This window comes from Xyrauchen texanus, chromosome 3, assembly GCF_025860055.1.
Source record: "Xyrauchen texanus isolate HMW12.3.18 chromosome 3, RBS_HiC_50CHRs, whole genome shotgun sequence".
NCBI classification, from domain to species: Eukaryota; Metazoa; Chordata; class Actinopteri; order Cypriniformes; family Catostomidae; genus Xyrauchen; species Xyrauchen texanus.
In genome coordinates this window covers 33621401-33639754 of record NC_068278.1, presented here as the reverse complement: position 1 = coordinate 33639754, position 18354 = coordinate 33621401, and the positions used below count along the sequence as shown (strand labels likewise).

General features: G+C 40.9%; 1 protein-coding gene across 1 annotated transcript; it reads left to right on the top strand.

Annotated features, from left to right (window-relative positions):
- The first annotated feature begins 3782 nt into the window (after positions 1–3782).
- On the top strand, positions 3783–17200 carry LOC127626471 (ectoderm-neural cortex protein 1-like). Its single transcript, XM_052102265.1, has 4 exons — positions 3783–4082; positions 5983–6282; positions 6516–8040; positions 13510–17200. Exons 2-3 carry the CDS (start codon positions 5989–5991, stop codon positions 7995–7997), a joined length of 1776 nt encoding a protein of 591 aa, XP_051958225.1. The 5' UTR covers positions 3783–4082; positions 5983–5988; the 3' UTR covers positions 7998–8040; positions 13510–17200.
- Positions 17201–18354: the final 1154 nt, after the last annotated feature.

Below are 18354 nucleotides of genomic sequence, written 5' to 3'. Positions count from 1 at the left end.
TGCGCCGCTGAGGGCGACGCACATGCCAGGCCACCTGAACGACGGCCCGGACAGACTGTCCAGAGACAATATTCCCCAGGGAATGGTCCCTGCACGCCAAACAGTCCAGACGTTATGGCACCTATTCGGCAGAGCAGAGATAGACCTCTTGGCGTCCAAAGAGAACTCTCACTGCCCAATATTTTTCTCGAAGCGAGGACGCCGCTGGCCCAGGACTGGTCCAGACGCCCGCTTACGCCTTCCCTCCCGCCTCGCTATTGCCACAGGTAATGCAGAGGATCAGGGAAACGCGCCACTCGGTGCTCCTCATAGCCCCGCTGGGAGAATCAGACATGGTTCCCGGAGCTTACGCAGCTGTCACTGACAGCGCGTGGCCCATCCCAGTGAGAGCAGATCTCCTCTCTCAAGCTCGCGGCACAATCTGGCATCCCCACCCAGAGCGCTGGGCGCTGCATGCGTAGGTGATCAACGACTACCCGTCGCTCTGCCAGAAGGAGTAATAAACACCATCATACACGCTAGAGCCCCTTCCACGAGAAGACTCTATGCGTCAAAATGGTCTGTGTTCTCAAAATGGTGCACCGACAGAGACCTGGACCCGCGGACATGTGGGGTGTCGTCGCTGCTCAGTATTTCTACAAGAGCTGCTGGATAAGGGCAGATCCCCATCCACGCTCAAAGTGTAGTGGCGGCCGCTGCGGCGTTCGCTGAACCCCTGCACGGCCAGTCATGGGGTAAAAACGAGCTGGTCATCCGCTTCCTCAGGGGAGCTAGAAGGATGAACACCCGCGCTCCCATCGGTTCCTATCTGGGATCTTTCTATAGTTCTCGAAACTATGAAAGCCCCCCTTTCGAACCACTTCAATCCGTGGATTTGAAATACCTTTCACTCAAAACCGTTTTTCTGACTGCCCTGTCATCAGTCAAACGTGTGGGAGTCTGTCAGCGCTGCGTGTCTTGAGTTTGGACCAAGTGACTCCAAGGTCATTTTAAAGCCTAGACACGGCTATGTTCCCAAGGTGATCGGTACTCCTTTCAGAGCACAGGTCATTTCCCTATCGGCGCTGTCAGCACCGGATAGCGAACGCGACGCCAATCTCCTTTGCCCGGTCAGAGCACTGAGATTGTATACTGCGCGCTCCGCTGCTTTCAGACGCCCGAGCAGCTTTTCGTTTGCTCGAGGGCGCACCAAAGGTCTCGCCGCCTCGAAACAGACACTATCTAGATGGATAGTGGACGCTATTGCTGCTGCATACGCGTCAAAAGACCTGCCATGCCCGTTGGGCATTAGGGCTCACTCCACTAGAGGCATGGCATCCTCGTGGGCATGGTCCAGCGGGATTTCCATTCACGACATATGTGTGGCAGCGGGATGGACTTCCCCTCCACCTTTGTCAGATTTTACAATATGGAAGTGCCCGCTCTGCAGGCAAAACTACTAGCGGTTTAATCACGCTACAGCTCCCCTGGTGAGCTGCACTGATGGGACACATTCCACACAGACCGGCACCGCCGCTCTGTCGTTCCCTTCCCACTATGTGCTTATGTATTACACAATCAATGACCCGCATTCTTGCCGGCCAAATATTATTTCCCCACTCATAAGGGCTCCCCGGGTCCCCCTTAATTCCCTGGGGCTCATACAGTGGATGCTTGAGCGCGACGGCGTTGACAATGGGTTCCCGTGAGCGTAAGCTAGCTTACACAATACGAGACAACCTCTCGTGAAGAGAACGTATCTGTTACCTAACGTAACCTCGGTTCTCTCTAGATGAGGGAACGAGTATTGCGTAGCCGGCCGTGCTTCAGCGCCACGCGCGACTTTTCGCTTCAGTCAATGAAAACCATGGTCCAGCCTCACGAACTACGCTTATATGCACTCTAGTCACGCCCATTTTGGCGGGCTTTGATGCAGTGAGCGTGGGACGCTCTCTCATTGGATGCGAGTTCGCCCAAGCTCGTCTATAGGCTGCAGCAGTTGCCACAGAGCAACCTATGAGCTCGCTAGCTAGCCCGCTCAAGGTCTGCAGCTGCCGCACTGCGTTGACAATGGATACAAAAATTAAGGATAATTTTTTGGCTTCAATATCTCAGAAAAGATGAATCTTTCCCGTAGCGTAAGCTAGCTTACGCAATACTCGTTCCCTCATCTAGAGAGAACCGAGGTTACGTTAGGTAACCGATACGTTTACCTCTAGCTTGGTTTTTCCTCATTCTTTCTGCTTTCCTACAAGACCGCTTTAAAGCACGATTATCTTTGTTCATCCAAGGACTCACTCTAACAGGGCCACACGAATTTTCCAAAGTGACATTTCAAACAAAACTAGAGTTGCTATTCTTTACAACCAAACAGGTTTCAATGAAAAAAAAAAAAAAAAAAACTCAGTCCATAAGAGCGCTTCAATGAAATCGAAGGCATGCTGTTGTGTCACGTGACTTGGTGCAGCAGAAGTTAACCCTTTAATTGACAGTCTAGAGTCTTTTGAACAGTAGTTTTTTATTCATTTAAATTATGCGTTGCATATAGCCAGCATTTTTAGAAACTGTCATCTTTTTGCACTACTGTGTACTGGTCGGCGCTGCACTGTCCCTTTCTGTGTCTATTGTCCTGTTAATTTTTAGTAGTGTATTGTACTTTTTGCACATGTTTGCACGTGCACTTTATATAGGTATGTTATTTAGTATGTGTAGTCTCATGTGGTTCTGTGTTTGTCCTATGTTGTTTTATGTAGCACCATGGTCCTGGAGGAATGTTGTCTCGTTTCACTGTGTACTGCACTAACTGTATATGGTTGAACGACAATAAAAACCACTTGACTTGACTTGACTATAGTTAAAAAGATAACCCACGATTGTGTGATGACTATACATTTTGGATATGTCTTTGTTGTCCCGTGGGTGAGCTGTATCAACTGAGTTGCACAGTGTGGGTGTTCTAGGCTTTAGTTCCATAGGGCATGGGTTTGATCTCCACCTATACCAGTATTACATAATTTCTATTTTCTTTGTGTTGTGCTTACTGAATAGTTGCAGGGCTTATCCCTGATCATTTCTACTTGCAGGTAGTCTAATAGTTGGGACAATGGGAGTTTAAGGCATCACTGTGAAGCATACATAGGAAAATTATAATATTTATTTGATTTATTTTGAAAGATGTTTTTTTCCCCCCAATGTTTCGTCAGCTGAACGATCAACAGCAATTCAAACAACAGTACAACCCATTGAAGAGACTAAGTATAGCCCTCACAGTCTCGTTTTCTTTCTGTGCAAAATAAAACATGGAGCTGCTCTGAATAAGTTCAATTCAGATCATATGTAAGGAAACAGCACCTTCTGTTCAGCAGGGGGAGATATTGTTCCATAAATTAAAATTAAATGGCAGCGTAGCTCATACTAATGTAACAATGAGGAACAAACTTTAGTTTTTTTGCCCGCAGATAATGACGTGATATTAGGCAAAAAGTTCGAATTTATTTGGACATTTTTCGACAACAATCAAAGTGACTTGTGACTGAAGCTGTAATTTTGCCAAATTGATGCAGTAATATTAATGGAACGTTATGGTAGGTCGCAGCAATTCATTACATTATTTTACATTATTTTAATACACAGAATCCCCCATGGTGATGTCAAAAATGCCATTATTATTAATTAAAGAGCGTCACAAACGCATCTCCTTATCTCCTCCCGCCTTCTCCATGAACAGTAGCGCTCCGCCTCTCTTTCTTTCTCTTCTTAAAGCGATGCACACCCCTCAGCTGTTCACTATCAGACCTGTATAAGCAGCGGTGGATCTGAAAGCTGCATGTCGATGCGAGCCAACGAATTCTTACGAACCATTGTCACGAAGATAGAGGAGCTCAGATGCTTTCTATGAAACTCGGCAGAAATCAACCAGATCGTATCAGTAAGCTCATTGCGTACGTTACATTTTTTTGGATTAAAATTACTCTTCCTTTGTTTTGTTTTGCGGTTTATCCACGCGTCCAGCGCCGCCAGTTTGTGTGTTGTGTTCCTGTCGCGGTGTGGCATGTTCGAGGGTCAAAGCAGACGGCACTGAAGTTCTTATTGCTACTGAGCAGGTAACGTGTAATATGCACATTAATATATGTGCATTATTTAGGCATCATATGGCCGAATATATCTTTCATTACATTGAAAATTCGTCTTTCGGTGGTGGGTGCATTTGTTTGTTTATATCCACTCATTTATTAGCCACCCTTTGACTTTTAAAGGTTTGTTTAGTATTAAACCCATGTTTGTTCTTGACATTTTACTAGTGATATGTCCGTAGCATGGCAAGGCAAGTTTATTTGTGTAGTACAGTTCATACACAATTGTTACTAATAGTGCTTTACAGGGAAATGATAAAGAGAAGGACAAATAAAGATGTAGTCAGTTTTAAGATTATGTAAGAAGACACAGACATGCAATTTATATATATATATATATATATATAATTTTACATGCATCATTTAGCAGACGCTTTTCTTCAAAGCTACTTACAAAAATGAGGAACATAAGCAATTTTTCGTAACAAACAAACAAAAAAAAAAGAAAGCCAACAATATCCATAGTATCGCACTAAGTTTTAATAGTAACAGGGCATCAGGAGTAGTACAAAAGTTAGATCAGAAGACACCGAAGAAAGAAACAAATTGTTTGTTTGTATATAATGTATATTATATACATTAGTATACATATACAAGTGCCTTTTGTTTGTGGAGTGATTAAGTAATATTGGAAGAACAATGTATTTAATGTATATATTTTTTTTTTAAATAAATTATAATGTGATATAAATGCATTAAAATGTTCCTCCAATGCAGTACAAATAGAACAGTGCTGCATATTGTTCAGTCTGTGATTTCACTGGCAAAGAAATGTTTTCAGTCTGATTTGCTGATGACATTGTTGATCTGTCATCAATCAAAATTGATATCTTTAAGGACTGTTGACTGACTAAATTATATTTGGCAAGCAGATGTTTATAGCCTACTAATGTTGTCACTTCACTCTTAATTTTTGCTCCTTTTATTGCAAACGATTAGTGCTTTTCAAACAGGTGAAATGTGATATTCACAACACATTACAGAGCTGCATTGTGATGTAATTAATTGGCAGTGTCAGCAGAGGGATCCTCGTTCATGTACTTCACAGCTGTAGCCAATGTAAATGAATTAGGTGTGATGCATCACCATTGATTGTGTGTCTTTAATGTGTTTAGCACGGTTCGGAACTACATTTTGCCTCCGCGCAGCATTAGCGGAAACACAATAAAATTCTGCCCGGAGGGATGTTGACAGCTGGCATGGACCATTAGATGTGTATCGGTTACATAGAAATTCAGACTGATTGGATTTGAATGTGCACCATATAGGTGACCAGATGGCAGCCGGTGACATTGACACACTTGGTGTTGACACTGTGCCTAGTGCTCAACTCCGGAGTAAATTGCAGGCAGGGGTGTTTACTTCCATAAGTTTTTTTTTTTCCCTCTCTGTTTCCCTCCTCCTTATCTGTCTGCCTTTTAAACACCTGGTAATGATTAGACTCCCTTGCAAATGTTCACATTCCAGTCGGCTAGACATCAGAGTCTTCCACTGGGTTTTATGTTGTGTTTGCAAAATTACATCATCTTTCTCTGCCTTTATTGAAGTTTGGTGCGCTCTTCGTGGATTTTGTTGATCTTGATCATGTCACTGTTTAAAACGATGTCAGTCATCTGCAATAAACAACTGAGGGGCTGTTCAAAGCCCTGCAGCATGCTAATTTCTACTTTGCTTAACATGTCCCCTCATAATCTTTCACATAGAATTTTCAGTGTGAATTAATCATCTGGTTGTCACACATTACGTCTGATAAAGCTAACGTTTGGCGAATATCAAACCTTTTGTGATATCTATTTAATATTTCAACAGCGTTGTATGTTTCATGTGTGGATGTCTGATGTTTTAATGTTGACTTTTTTTTCCTTTGCAGGATTCAATGAAAATGTCCGTTTGTGTCCACGAGAACCGCAAGTCTCGTGCTAGCATGGGCTCTATGAACTTCTACCTGTTCCACAAGTCCTCATATGCTGACAATGTGCTAATGCACCTGAATGCTCTTCGTCAGCAGAGGCTCTTCACTGATGTTCTGCTTCATGCAGGAAACCGCTCTTTTCCATGCCATAGGGCGGTGCTGGCCGCCTGCAGCCGCTACTTTGAGGCCATGTTCAGCGGAGGGCTGAGAGAGAGTCAGGATGGTGAAGTGGACTTCAGGGACTCAATTCATCCTGAGGTATTGTTGTAGTGTTTAAATTTTAATTTGACACTAAAAATGTGTACAATAAATGATTAATTGAAGAAAGCTGCTTATACATTCAAGTAGCTCTATTTTTTGGAAACAAAGCCACAGAAGTTACTAGGTTTATTTACCTTTACCAATAGCCACCGAAGTATAGTATGCAAGAACATTGTTTTTTCCCCCCATTTCAATTAGGCAAACCTTTGTGTTTACTTCACATTCACTAGGTTTTGGAGCTCCTCCTGGACTATGCATACTCTTCAAGAGTAATAATAAACGAGGAGAATGCAGAGTCTCTGCTTGAGGCAGGTGACATGCTGGAGTTTCAGGACATCAGAGATGCCTGTGCTGAGTTTCTCGAGAAGAACCTCCACCCATCCAACTGCCTGGGTATGCTGCTGCTCTCTGATGCCCACCAGTGCACCCAGCTGTTTCAGCTGTCGTGGAGCATGTGCCTCTGCAATTTTCCTGCTATCTGCAAGACTGAAGAGTTTCTACAGCTGCCCAAGGACATGCTGGTCCAACTGCTGGCACATGAGGAACTTGAAACAGAGGACGAGCGTCTGGTCTATGAGTCGGCACTCAACTGGGTGAACTATGATCTTGAGAGGAGGCATTGTGACCTTCCAGAGCTGCTGCGTACTGTTCGTCTGGCTCTCCTGCCTGCCATCTTTCTCATGGAGAACGTTTCCACAGAGGAGCTAATCATTGCACAAGCCAAAAGCAAGGAGCTAGTCGATGAGGCCATCCGCTGCAAATTGCGCATCTTGCAAAATGATGGTGTCGTCAACAGTCCTTGTGCGCGGCCTCGAAAGACCAGTCATGCCCTTTTCCTGCTTGGTGGCACCACATTTATGTGTGACAAGCTCTACCTGGTGGACCAGAAGGCCAAAGAGATCATTCCAAAGGCAGACATCCCCAGCCCACGCAAGGAGTTCAGTGCCTGCGCAATTGGCTGCAAAGTGTATGTGACAGGGGGCCGGGGCTCTGAGAACGGTGTGTCTAAGGATGTTTGGGTTTATGATACATTACATGAAGAATGGTCCAAAGCAGCTCCAATGCTGATAGCACGTTTCGGTCATGGATCAGCAGAGTTACGCCACTCCTTGTATGTTGTAGGAGGTCACACAGCTGCCACTGGCTGTCTGCCTGCTTCACCATCTGTGTCCTTAAAGCAGGTAGAGCAATTTGACCCAGTTTCTAACAAGTGGAGCATGGTAGCACCACTACGAGAGGGAGTAAGCAATGCAGCTGTTGTCAGTGTAAAGCTCAAGTTGTTTGCCTTTGGAGGGACAAGTGTGGCCCATGACAAGCTACCCAAAGTTCAGTGCTATGATCCTTCTGAAAATCGATGGACAGTCCCAGCTTCCTGTCCACAACCATGGCGCTACACTGCAGCTGCTGTTCTCGGAAACCAGATCTTTGTAATGGGGGGTGACACCGAATTCTCCGCTTGCTCCGCATACAAATTCAGCAGTGACTCTTATCAGTGGACCAAGGTGGGAGATGTTACAGCGAAACGAATGAGTTGCCAGGCGGTGGCCTCTGGAAATAAACTTTATGTAGTCGGTGGCTACTTTGGTACACAGCGCTGTAAAACACTTGACTGCTATGACCCCACATTGGATGCCTGGAACAGCATAACTACCGTACCTTATTCCTTAATCCCCACTGCTTTTGTCAGCACCTGGAAACACCTCCCAGCCTAATGCACATCTGTACTCACCTGTGTGACCCTAGTATTCCTAAGAGGTAGGTCAGACTTTCTCTATTGTAACACTTTTTTTTTTGTTTTTTGGTCCTATTATAGAACATGGGCAAGAAAGCCTTTTATGTCTCTGGGTTTGTCTCTGTTCTATTTAATGGACCATGTTATAGAAATTAATACAGAAAATTAGGTCATTGTTTATGTTCTAGGGTTCGAGTGCTTGTAGAAACTGAAAATGCTTTTGGGAGAGAACTTATCTTAGGAATACAAGGGAATTTTAGAGGCAGCTTAAATTGGATGCGTCAAACATATTTTAGTCAAGGTAATGAACCTGTTAAGATGATATTTGCTAATTGATTGTTTCCCTGAACTATTATTTTATTTTTTTACTTTGATAAATTCCAACTTTGCAGTTAGCATGCACATTGCCCTCTTTAAGCTTATTGACACATTGGGAAAAAGTCTTTGGAAAAAGTGTGCAATTTTACTTAGATCCTTGTGTATATATGCACACTGAAACTAGATTTAAAAGAACCTTATTAAAATCAATGCCAAATTAAATATTCTCTGGGCAATTAAGATTTGTATTCTTTCTGGCCCTTAAGAAAGACAAGGAAGCATGCTATGAATCTCAACCAGGTCATTGCCATCTGCACAATCAGATTTTTCATCGATCTATTCCTCAATCTTTCCATGGATTCTTAGGAATCTTAGTTTTCCCTGTTTTAGCACTTTAAGGAGACTCTTTATGTTATGTAGCTGTGTCCAAATTTCACACTAATCTCAACATTTCACGAATCGATAACATTGTGCTTTCAAAGCATGTTTTATAATGGGTTGCTAGATGTCATGTCTCCTGAGGCCAGTTCAAGATTGTTGTGCAGAGTCCAGAAAATACTGGCTATTAAGCATTGAGCCTTGCCAATCTCCAAGAAAACTGACTTGGTTCATAGCAGAACTGCAATGGAAAAGGGCATCAGGCTTTCCAGTATCTTCCTCTCAGCAGTGATCTGCCAAGTGATGTGTGTGTGCATGTGTCTGCTCTGGCTGATAGGGAGACTCTGCTGTATCTGATCAGCTTCCAGACTTTGAGAGAGAGTGGCATCCTTGCTTCAGAAAATTGAGAGCCTTGGTCTTAAAACCAGAGATTCAGATGTCAGAGTACATATCCCACACACACCTACTAAAAAAAGATCAAGTGCTATGCTAAAGGCTACATCTAAATTCAATGTGTGCATGGGCACATGCAAATTTTCACACGTAAAATTTAGATTCCATATTTTTGCATGTTTGTATGTGTTCTGAGCAGTGGCTTGTGGTAGGGCTGAATGAGTTCTGGCATAAAGGGGTGTTGCACAGGGGGTAATTGAAGCAGATTAGAAGATGTTTATTGTTCCTGAGGGGAGAATTTGTCTAAAGGTGGAGGAAGGAGAGAAAAGAGTTGGGGCAGATGAGGAAGAGTGAGAAACCTGGTGGTTGGAGAATTATTGGATGAAATAAGCAGAATGCTTGATGGCACTCAGATCAACATTTCGTTCCAACTATGATGGGCTAATCTGGTATGGTCATGATTTAATTGAAAAAGAGGCCAGTTGTAAGGCCTAGTAATTCTCACAAAGTAACACAAACAAGATATATTTGTTTTCAATAATAAACACAGTGTCTGATAAAAACTGAAATGTAACTCAATTGATTAATAATTGTAGTGGAAGGTCAGAGAGCTCAGCATAAAACCATGCTGTTGATTGAGATGTTTTTTTTTTTGGAAACATTTGGCTTTACTCTATGTATTGCTTAACTTAAAAAAAATCAAAAGTGAGATGAGTCATAGCTGTGGTTTTTCCATAAAATGGTTCAGTTACAGTGCACTAAAATAGTTAAGAGCTAGATATGAGTTTCGGTGCAAATGTGTGTTTGGGTGCCTAATGAATATAAAAGTGAAAAGCACAATTGAGCAGTGGAGATCATACAATGTCCGTAAATGTCTTTACTGTAAGACCCCATTTACACCTGGAATTGAGATGTGTGTTGGGTGATCCGATCGCATGTGGTCAGACAAGACACCTTGCTGTTAATACCAGGTTGTTAAATTCGTCTCCTGTGACCACTTGAGTTTTAATTTCGAAGGGAGGGTCTCTGATTTTATGACGACATTCATCAATCATTGTTAGTGTGCTACTACAAGATAATCCGTGAAAAAGTCAGAAAATACAAATGCGTGAACAACCGGTGCACTGTTTCTCCCAGATGCAGTTGAAATATAATGAAAACACAATTGCAACATTTTAAAGTAAATTATCTTGGTAGAAAGTTATTTTAGTAGTGTACCTGTTAGGAGAGCTTCAGATGCATGTGCTTCTCATCTGTATAACTGCATGTTGATATCAGACACCAAAGAATATCCGTGAAGTGCTTGTGTACACACACTGAGCACTTTATTAGGAACACCTGTACACCTACTTAATGCGATTATCTAGCCATATATACGGGTCATGAGCTTCAGTTAATGTTCACATCAACCATCATAATGGGAGAAAATGGATCTGCCATGTTTGTGCCAGATGGGCTGGGTTGAGTATTTCTGTATGGCTGATCTCCTGGGATTTTCTCAGAATGGTGCCAAAAACATCCAGTGTGCGGCAGTTCTGCGCACTGAAACGTCTTCTTGATATGAGAAGGAGAATGACCAGACTGGTTCGAGCTGATGGAAAGGCTACGGTAACTACTATAAACACTGTACAATTTAAGTGAGCAGAATAGCATCTCCGAATGCACAACATGTAGAACCTTGAGACGGATGGGCTACAACAGCAGAAGACCATATTGGGCACTTTTATTTTATTTAATAATTTATTAAAAAAAAATGTTTAGGACCAAAGTGTTTTTCTAACAAAGTGCTTGGTGAGCGTAGCATTTTCTAAATGTTTCAATCCTACTTTATCTTATATAAAGCAACAGGCAAACTCTTATTGCAGCGCAGAGGTTGTTTGTGGTGGCACTGCTGTCTGGGACTTATTGAGGTCACATGCATCTTTCACTACCTTCATATGTGGTTTTTGTGATCCGATAACAAAAGTTTTAGATCCTGTATAGACCTGTATTTTGCGCCAACCACTTGTGATCAGATCAACTGAAATGCATCTTAATACCAGGTGTAAATGGGGGTCAATGTTGATTTTTCAATAGTCTAAAATAGAGGTCGACTGATTAATCGGCCGATATTTTTTTTAATTATTTATTTTTTGTTATTTTTTTTTTTTTTGGTGTGCATTTTTTACATAATCGGCGTCGGCCAATATCCACGCATTTTAAGCAGATTATTAGGCAGGCGCATCTGTGGGCAGCCTAGTGTTGTGGAACACGTGTTCGACGTGCGCTGCCCCTAGAGTCATTTTCCAGCAGAGTGAGCAGACCACATCCAGTGCCTAAGGAAGGAGCTAAGTTCCTTGGAGAAAACCGTAAGGGTTAAATTTGTATAACTTCTTTATATTTAATTAAAAACTTTTGATATGTTACTGCCAACTTCAAGAAAAAACTTGACAAACGCGATAGTTTGGCTACTTTGGATATTGATAGTGTAGTTGAAGTTGCATTATCACAGCAGAAGGGTTGCTATCATGTCACAATAAGGAAGCAAGAATTTTGCAATTACAGACAGTGAATCTGAGACTTTTATTTGTTCTGTTTGTGTGTGTTATATTTGAGAGGGTTGTCACTCAATGCAGAGAAATGAGTAATAAAATAATATACCAACGCACTATAGGCTATTGAAGGACTGGCTTAGGGAGAGGGAGAGGGAGAGGGAGAGGGAGAGGGAGAGGGGGAGAGAGAGAGAGAGAGAGAGAGAGAGAGAGAGAGAGAGAGAGAGAGAGAGAGAGAGAGAGAGAGAGAGAGAGAGAGAGAGAGAGAGAGAGAGAGATAGTGATGGGGGGGGTAAACAAAAATGTCTTCTCACATTCAAACTCCTGGTCCTCACATGGGAATTCATCTGGCTACGAGAAACTCAGAATTCCTCCCTTTTATACGTACACAGACACACTGCTCTTTATCTGTAATTTTTTTTTTTTCCTCTGTCTATGAACTTTTTGGTGTTCTTGAACTCCTGTAAAGGTGTAGTGATGTTCTTCACAGATGTACTGCATTACACTAAAATAACACTTGTTTTGAATTGACAAACATCAGTGCACTTGTATGTGTGATAGACCCTTCACAGTCCAACATTATTTGTTTATGCCTTTATTTAGCAGCACCAATTAGGCAAACTTTGAAAAATATTTTATGTGCATTTTATATCACTATCACCCTGACATTAACATAAAAAAACACACACAACACTACTGCAATAGTGTTTTAAATACAGCGGCTGAGTTGGTCACATCTTTCTTTTCTGATTGTTAAACTCGTTTTTTTTTTTAAACCGTTCCCATCCCGAAAATGTGAAAAGGGTCCATTGTTTGGGCTCAAAGATAGCAAACAGCCTTTATTTCCAGCACAGTTTCTCCTTTTCTTGTTGTTATTGTTTGACATTATAACCGAAATACTGTACCCGCAAAACATGGACACATTGTTTCACAAGCTTGTAAGATGTTTCTAATCAAAAGTAGATTGTGCACGTCTATGTGTGCGTGCGAGCTGCACATACATGTGCATGTGTGTTAATGCCAGGCTTGTGTGGGTGTGAAGGGAGGTCATTAAGCTGTGTTCATTCACCATCAGCTCCATGCTGCTTTAGACAGAGTAGCATGGTTCAGTGAACATTTTGTCTTCAAAAGCAGCTCTGTAGAATCTACACCCAACCGCCTCCTGGATCGATGGAGGGATGGATTTAGTATTGCTTCCTTTCAGTCTTTTGGACTTCTGTTTGAATGAGCTTTAATCTGCAAACGATTCTTCCATAACCGCAAAAGCTCCGTTGCCCTTTAGTCATTTGTATGAACTGTATGCATAATATAATGGAAGAAAGTGGGAGTTAGGTAGAGAAAGTGATGATGAGGGAACGGGTGCATAAACTTGATTTGGGTGCTCTGGGGTATATGCTCTCAAAGTGCTTTCAATTTATTTTTCTTTCATTTAAGCTAGAGGCTCTGAGTGAGCAATAGTGAAAATATGACAAGAAATGTCGTCACTTTCTAAACCTTGGGGCTGTAAAATGGCTAAAGAGAAAATTCTGTGATTTGAATGAGGTATTCAAGAGAGGGCGGACCTCTGTGTGTAATGTCTTTGGCCTATATTTGCTGTTGAACAGGTGTGAGGGTCCGTAATCTCCTCCTCAAGGGGAAAAAGAAAAGAGCAGGAACAAATGGTCAGGGTCATTGTCTGGATTTTACTTAAGACATGTTATTCTTTCCTAAACTGTATTTTAGAAAGAAGTGAGTGTAGATGTGAAGTACACGTGAGAAGTTTTGTGAGTGTTTACCATTCTAGGTATTACATTAATTTAACTTGGCTTTCAAAAATAGCATAGAAGGATAATAACAAGTGATATTTTAATTGATCTTTGTCTTTCTCCACAGATTGTCTTGTATCCCTTTTGTCATTACTGGATGCCAACTGTGAAGATATGCACTATAACCCTCCTGTGCAATGTTATGAAGAGCTAAACGTGTGTGTGATGTCCAGTCACAAAGCTTTTTCTACTACAAGTGCACCAAAATGTTTGGACTTCTGAAGTTTCAAGTATATGTTATGTCATACCTGTATCTTGTGGGGTATCAGAACATGGGCTTCACCTTGAAAACCAAAAGAACTGCAATGAATCCTACAAGACCAGACTACTTCCAGCAAATTGCATAACCAGCATAACTATCATTGTCCCCCACATTTGTGTATTTTGACTCTTTGTACAATGCTTATGCCATGCAAGCTAAAATAGACTCCTATGCCTGTCTATATTTGTATACTGCATGAAGGACGAGTGAAAGCATTTGATTCAGAGATCAACATTAGACTCAGCGCATGATTGCAGATGTTAGGATTGGAGGATGAAAACTCCCACTTTTGGACGGGTACCTCATTTCCTGTTATGCATCTTCCTTCTCTTCTCCCATGGTTATCATGATAATGGATTCTGCTCCGAATGAGATGCTGAGACATTATATGGAGTCTTAACGGCTATGATAAACATGATTTTGCTGGTTTGATGAGCAAGCCTTTTTTACATATTTGTCCTTCACACCTCTGTACGAGGAAGAGAGATTGATGCTGGTGTTTTCCTGATGAACAGACCTTAGCAGCATGGTGTGAAAATGGACAAGGGTACAGAGTGTCCCAAGGTACATATACCAGCTGTGTATATGTGACTAAGAGAGTGCAGGAGAGGCATGTCACAGCATGTTAGTCTGAGTGAAAAACCCATCTGACCCCTCTCAGCCCCCTTCCCACAACACTATCATACCCCCACCCCTTCCAAAATAAACACCCACCAAACAGTGTGAGCATGCCCTCTAATGACAACAAGTAACAAACACTATCCTTACATTAAAATCTTCTATGGATTGATTAACTGGTGTTTAAAGTTTCTCCCGCAAGAGGCTTGAGGTGTGCGAGAAACATCTACTTTGCGGTTTTTGCCTATACTATTCTAAGCACAGTCACCGTAAACCTGAATGATGGAAGGAGGGTGAGAGTCATTTCGTCACTCTGTAAGGGAATGCAGTCTCTATGGCAACAACAACAGGAAAAACCTGAACTGTAAATTTAAAGTAAATGTTCAAGAAACTGGGTGTCTTTAAAAATTTCAGTGTCTAATAATTGTCGTAATTTATGAGTTTGTTTGTTTTTTTAAGGCTTTTGTTTTGTTTTATCCACTGTGTATTAACAATATTTAGTTTATATTCTTTATTTATTTCCTTTTTCTGCTTGCGAACATGTTTGGATGTTTAAAAGTCGACAGGTTTTTGTACTGTGCATGGCCCAATATGCTCTGTTCCTGCTGCTCTTTTGCACATTTAGGGAAGATAATTTTGACTGAGCGGGTGGAATTTGTAGTGGTCAGCGAATGCTTGAGCCCCTTGCTCATCTGATCAAAAACAGGGTGGCTTGGGGGGTCATAGGTCATTGACAGGATAAGAATGGGCTGAATGATGTCACTGGTTCATATTACCCAGGGTGGGATGTGGGAGGAGTTCACACAACTTATTGGATTGGATGATAATCAGAATTAGACCATTTCTGCACACTAGACAAATCAACTAAATTCACCTAGGTCCACATACTTCAAATAATGTTCCTGCTGCCCCTAAATTATGTTTAGCTAAATTGCTGGTATACTTTTAACAATCAGCATTTAATCACACATCAAACAAATGTTTATGGTGTTGTTATATAATTGAACCACAAAAAAAAAAAAAAATGTGATTTAACTGCTAATAAACAGACTACAATGTTAGCATAGTTTGTTGCCCCGGACGAGTGGGTTCAACCAGTGCTCCGTGACCCTATGCCAAACTCAGTCCAGTATGCACCCTCACTAACCCTGTCTTGCATCAATCACTCTGTCAGTGCTGGATTGCTGTGGGTTGTAAGGAACCTGTAGAGCTATCTGAGGAATGTGACATCCGCAGCTGCTCTCCAAACAGCTGGAACTGTCCCTTAAAGTTCAGTGTACAGTGGAAGCATTGGTAGCAGTATGATTGGATTGTGAATTTAACACCGTCACCTCGCTAAGACCCAATTGACAAATAGTTTCTTTTTGTTCCTTGTATAAACCTAACACCTTTTTATTCGATTTCTCTGAAAACAAGGACATTTTTATATAATATAAAGTCTTATCTTGTTTTATGGATCTATATATATGTTCACATGGACCATCAGAATAGGGGAAAATGTGAACTCAGTGATTTCAACAATGGAATGATTGTTGGTGCCAGACAGGCTGGTTTGAGTATTTCTGTATCTGCTATCTAGAGTTTGGATGTTTTTTGGTATCAAACAAGAAACATCCATTGAGTGGCATTTCTACAGATAGAAACACCTTTTTTATGAGAGAGGTCAATGGAGAATGGCCAAACTGATTCGAGCTGACAGAAAGGCTACGTTAACTCCGATAACCACAATCGTAGTGAGCAGTATAGAATCTCAGAATTGACAACACATCGAACATTGAGGTGGATGGGCTTCAACAGCAGAAGACCACATTGGGCACTTTATTAGGACCATAGTGTTCTTGAGTATTTATATTGTTATTATAATTAAAAATGTTTTACTGGAAAACTACAAAAATGCTGAGTAAGTAAATGCTGTGATTTCAATAGTATAGATTTAATGGTGACCACAATGGTGTTTAGAATGAATAAGCTAAATCCCAAAGGTCTCAAAGTAACTACTAAAAAAAAAGCGATGTCTACATAAGGGCAAAGACCATAGTGCTTTAATGCCAGTGCCAAGCACACTGCATATATGATCAGTGTTGAAATATTAATTTCTGAGTGAACACAGTGACAAAGGTTTTGGTTTGGTTGAAAAACACCACTGGCAATTTGCTATGCTATAGCTGTTGTTACTGTTTTTCATGCTGATTGCAAACAATCTATATAGCTTTACATTAATGGACATTAAGAATATAGTATTCTGTGTTGTTGCACAGTGACACAGTAGGTCAGTGTAACTGCAAGTGTGCCATCTAAAGCAAAGCCCAATATTCAGAGAAAGAGAAAAACAGTGAGGGGTTTACATTCCTTCTAGAAACCCTCCCAGATGAGCAGTTTCAGGAGAATCTTTCTAACCATGTTGTCTTTGGCCTTTAGGGGTCTAACACCCCCCCCCCCACCCCCGCAAACTCTGCCCTCCAGCCAATCAGAGTACTCCATTCATCTGCCATAGCTATTGTGCATAATCATTATTCCCCTCTACAATTTGAACTAGTAAAAGTAGTGTTTTGTTTTTCTCTTTTCTCTCCCTCTTACTCTTTTGCCTTTCCTCCCTCTTCCTGCTCAAGTGGAAGATTGATTTGGAAGTGACTTGGGTATGTGTGTATTGAGAACACTTAATTGCTGTATACCTTCACAGATGCATTGCTAAAACACTGTCAATGTTGGGCTGTACTGTCGTATATGTCATGTTTTTTTTTTTTCCATTTCTATATTTGTTGTATTCTGTATTAATGTATTCATATTTTAACTCAACCACAGCGGTTAACATTATTTTGTACAAGTGATTTTTTTCACAATGTGAAATTCATGGCTTAATAAAGATAAGAGTTTTTCCTCTTGATCGATATAAAAATATTTTTATTTGGGTTTCTCAGTTTTCCTACTTTTCCTTTTTTTTTTAAAGTGACAAAAACAAAACTAAAACAGTGGGTGATTCTTACCCACAAACCTGTCAAGAATATTTCCTGGTCCTATTTCAATTAAAAATCCAAAGATACAAATAAATTATAATTAGCATATAAAAAATGATGCCTAGTCTAGTTAGACCAGTAAGATTTTTAGCATTGTGACATTATTTTCATCACAGTTGTGCATAGTAATCTCAATTCTAATTACCACAATGCAAAAATGGATGGTCATTATGAGATTTATCTTACTGCAGTGTGAAAAAATGGCATTATTTAAATTAAGTATTTATACATCATAGTAGTACTCCCTTGGTACTGCCTTTAAAGTAAAGAGAATTGGTGGGTAAAATGTGTATATATCCTCAAAATAATATTTTATAATATAATAATTTTTAATGGTCCTAAACATAAAAGTAAAAGATCCAGACATGTTGTGGTAACAAGCATTGGGGGTAAAATGTGTTCTGCAAATAATGTCACAATGCAAAAAATCGTAGTCCTAAAATAATTTTTGTATTGATTTGGGGTCAAACAACATTTTCTTGACCGGTTTTGTGGGAATCACCCCAGTACATACTTCAGTCTGTTTTTCTGTCTTTTACAAATGAAGAGTACTAAAGCTTTTAATTCCAGCATGGCTTATTTGAACGTCAAGCTCATTAAAACATTTCTAATTTATCTGGTAAGCTTCTCTGTAGAAAGTATTAAATGGGTGTGTAATGTTAAGAGCCCCTATAAATGTACAAAAAAGGATGAGATCATCTTGTCCTTAAGTTTGTCTGTGTGTCTGTCTGCAAGACACAGGAATCAACACCCATACGTGACCCATGAGATACTTTCCCTTTTATTCCAGTGTTTCCATAGAAACCCTGACCATTATCTGCAAACTCTGCCAGCTGATGTGAAACATGAAAATGTAAAAAGATGTCCTCCTTAACAGGGCTCTTGTTCTCATTGTCTTGTAATTTTCCTTGAAGGTCCTCTTGCATTCTTTACATCATTCCTTTAATTATCCTTCAGACAAGTAACCAGTCTAATTTTAGCTGCTCAAAATATTTTGTATCCTGTCCACCATAACCAC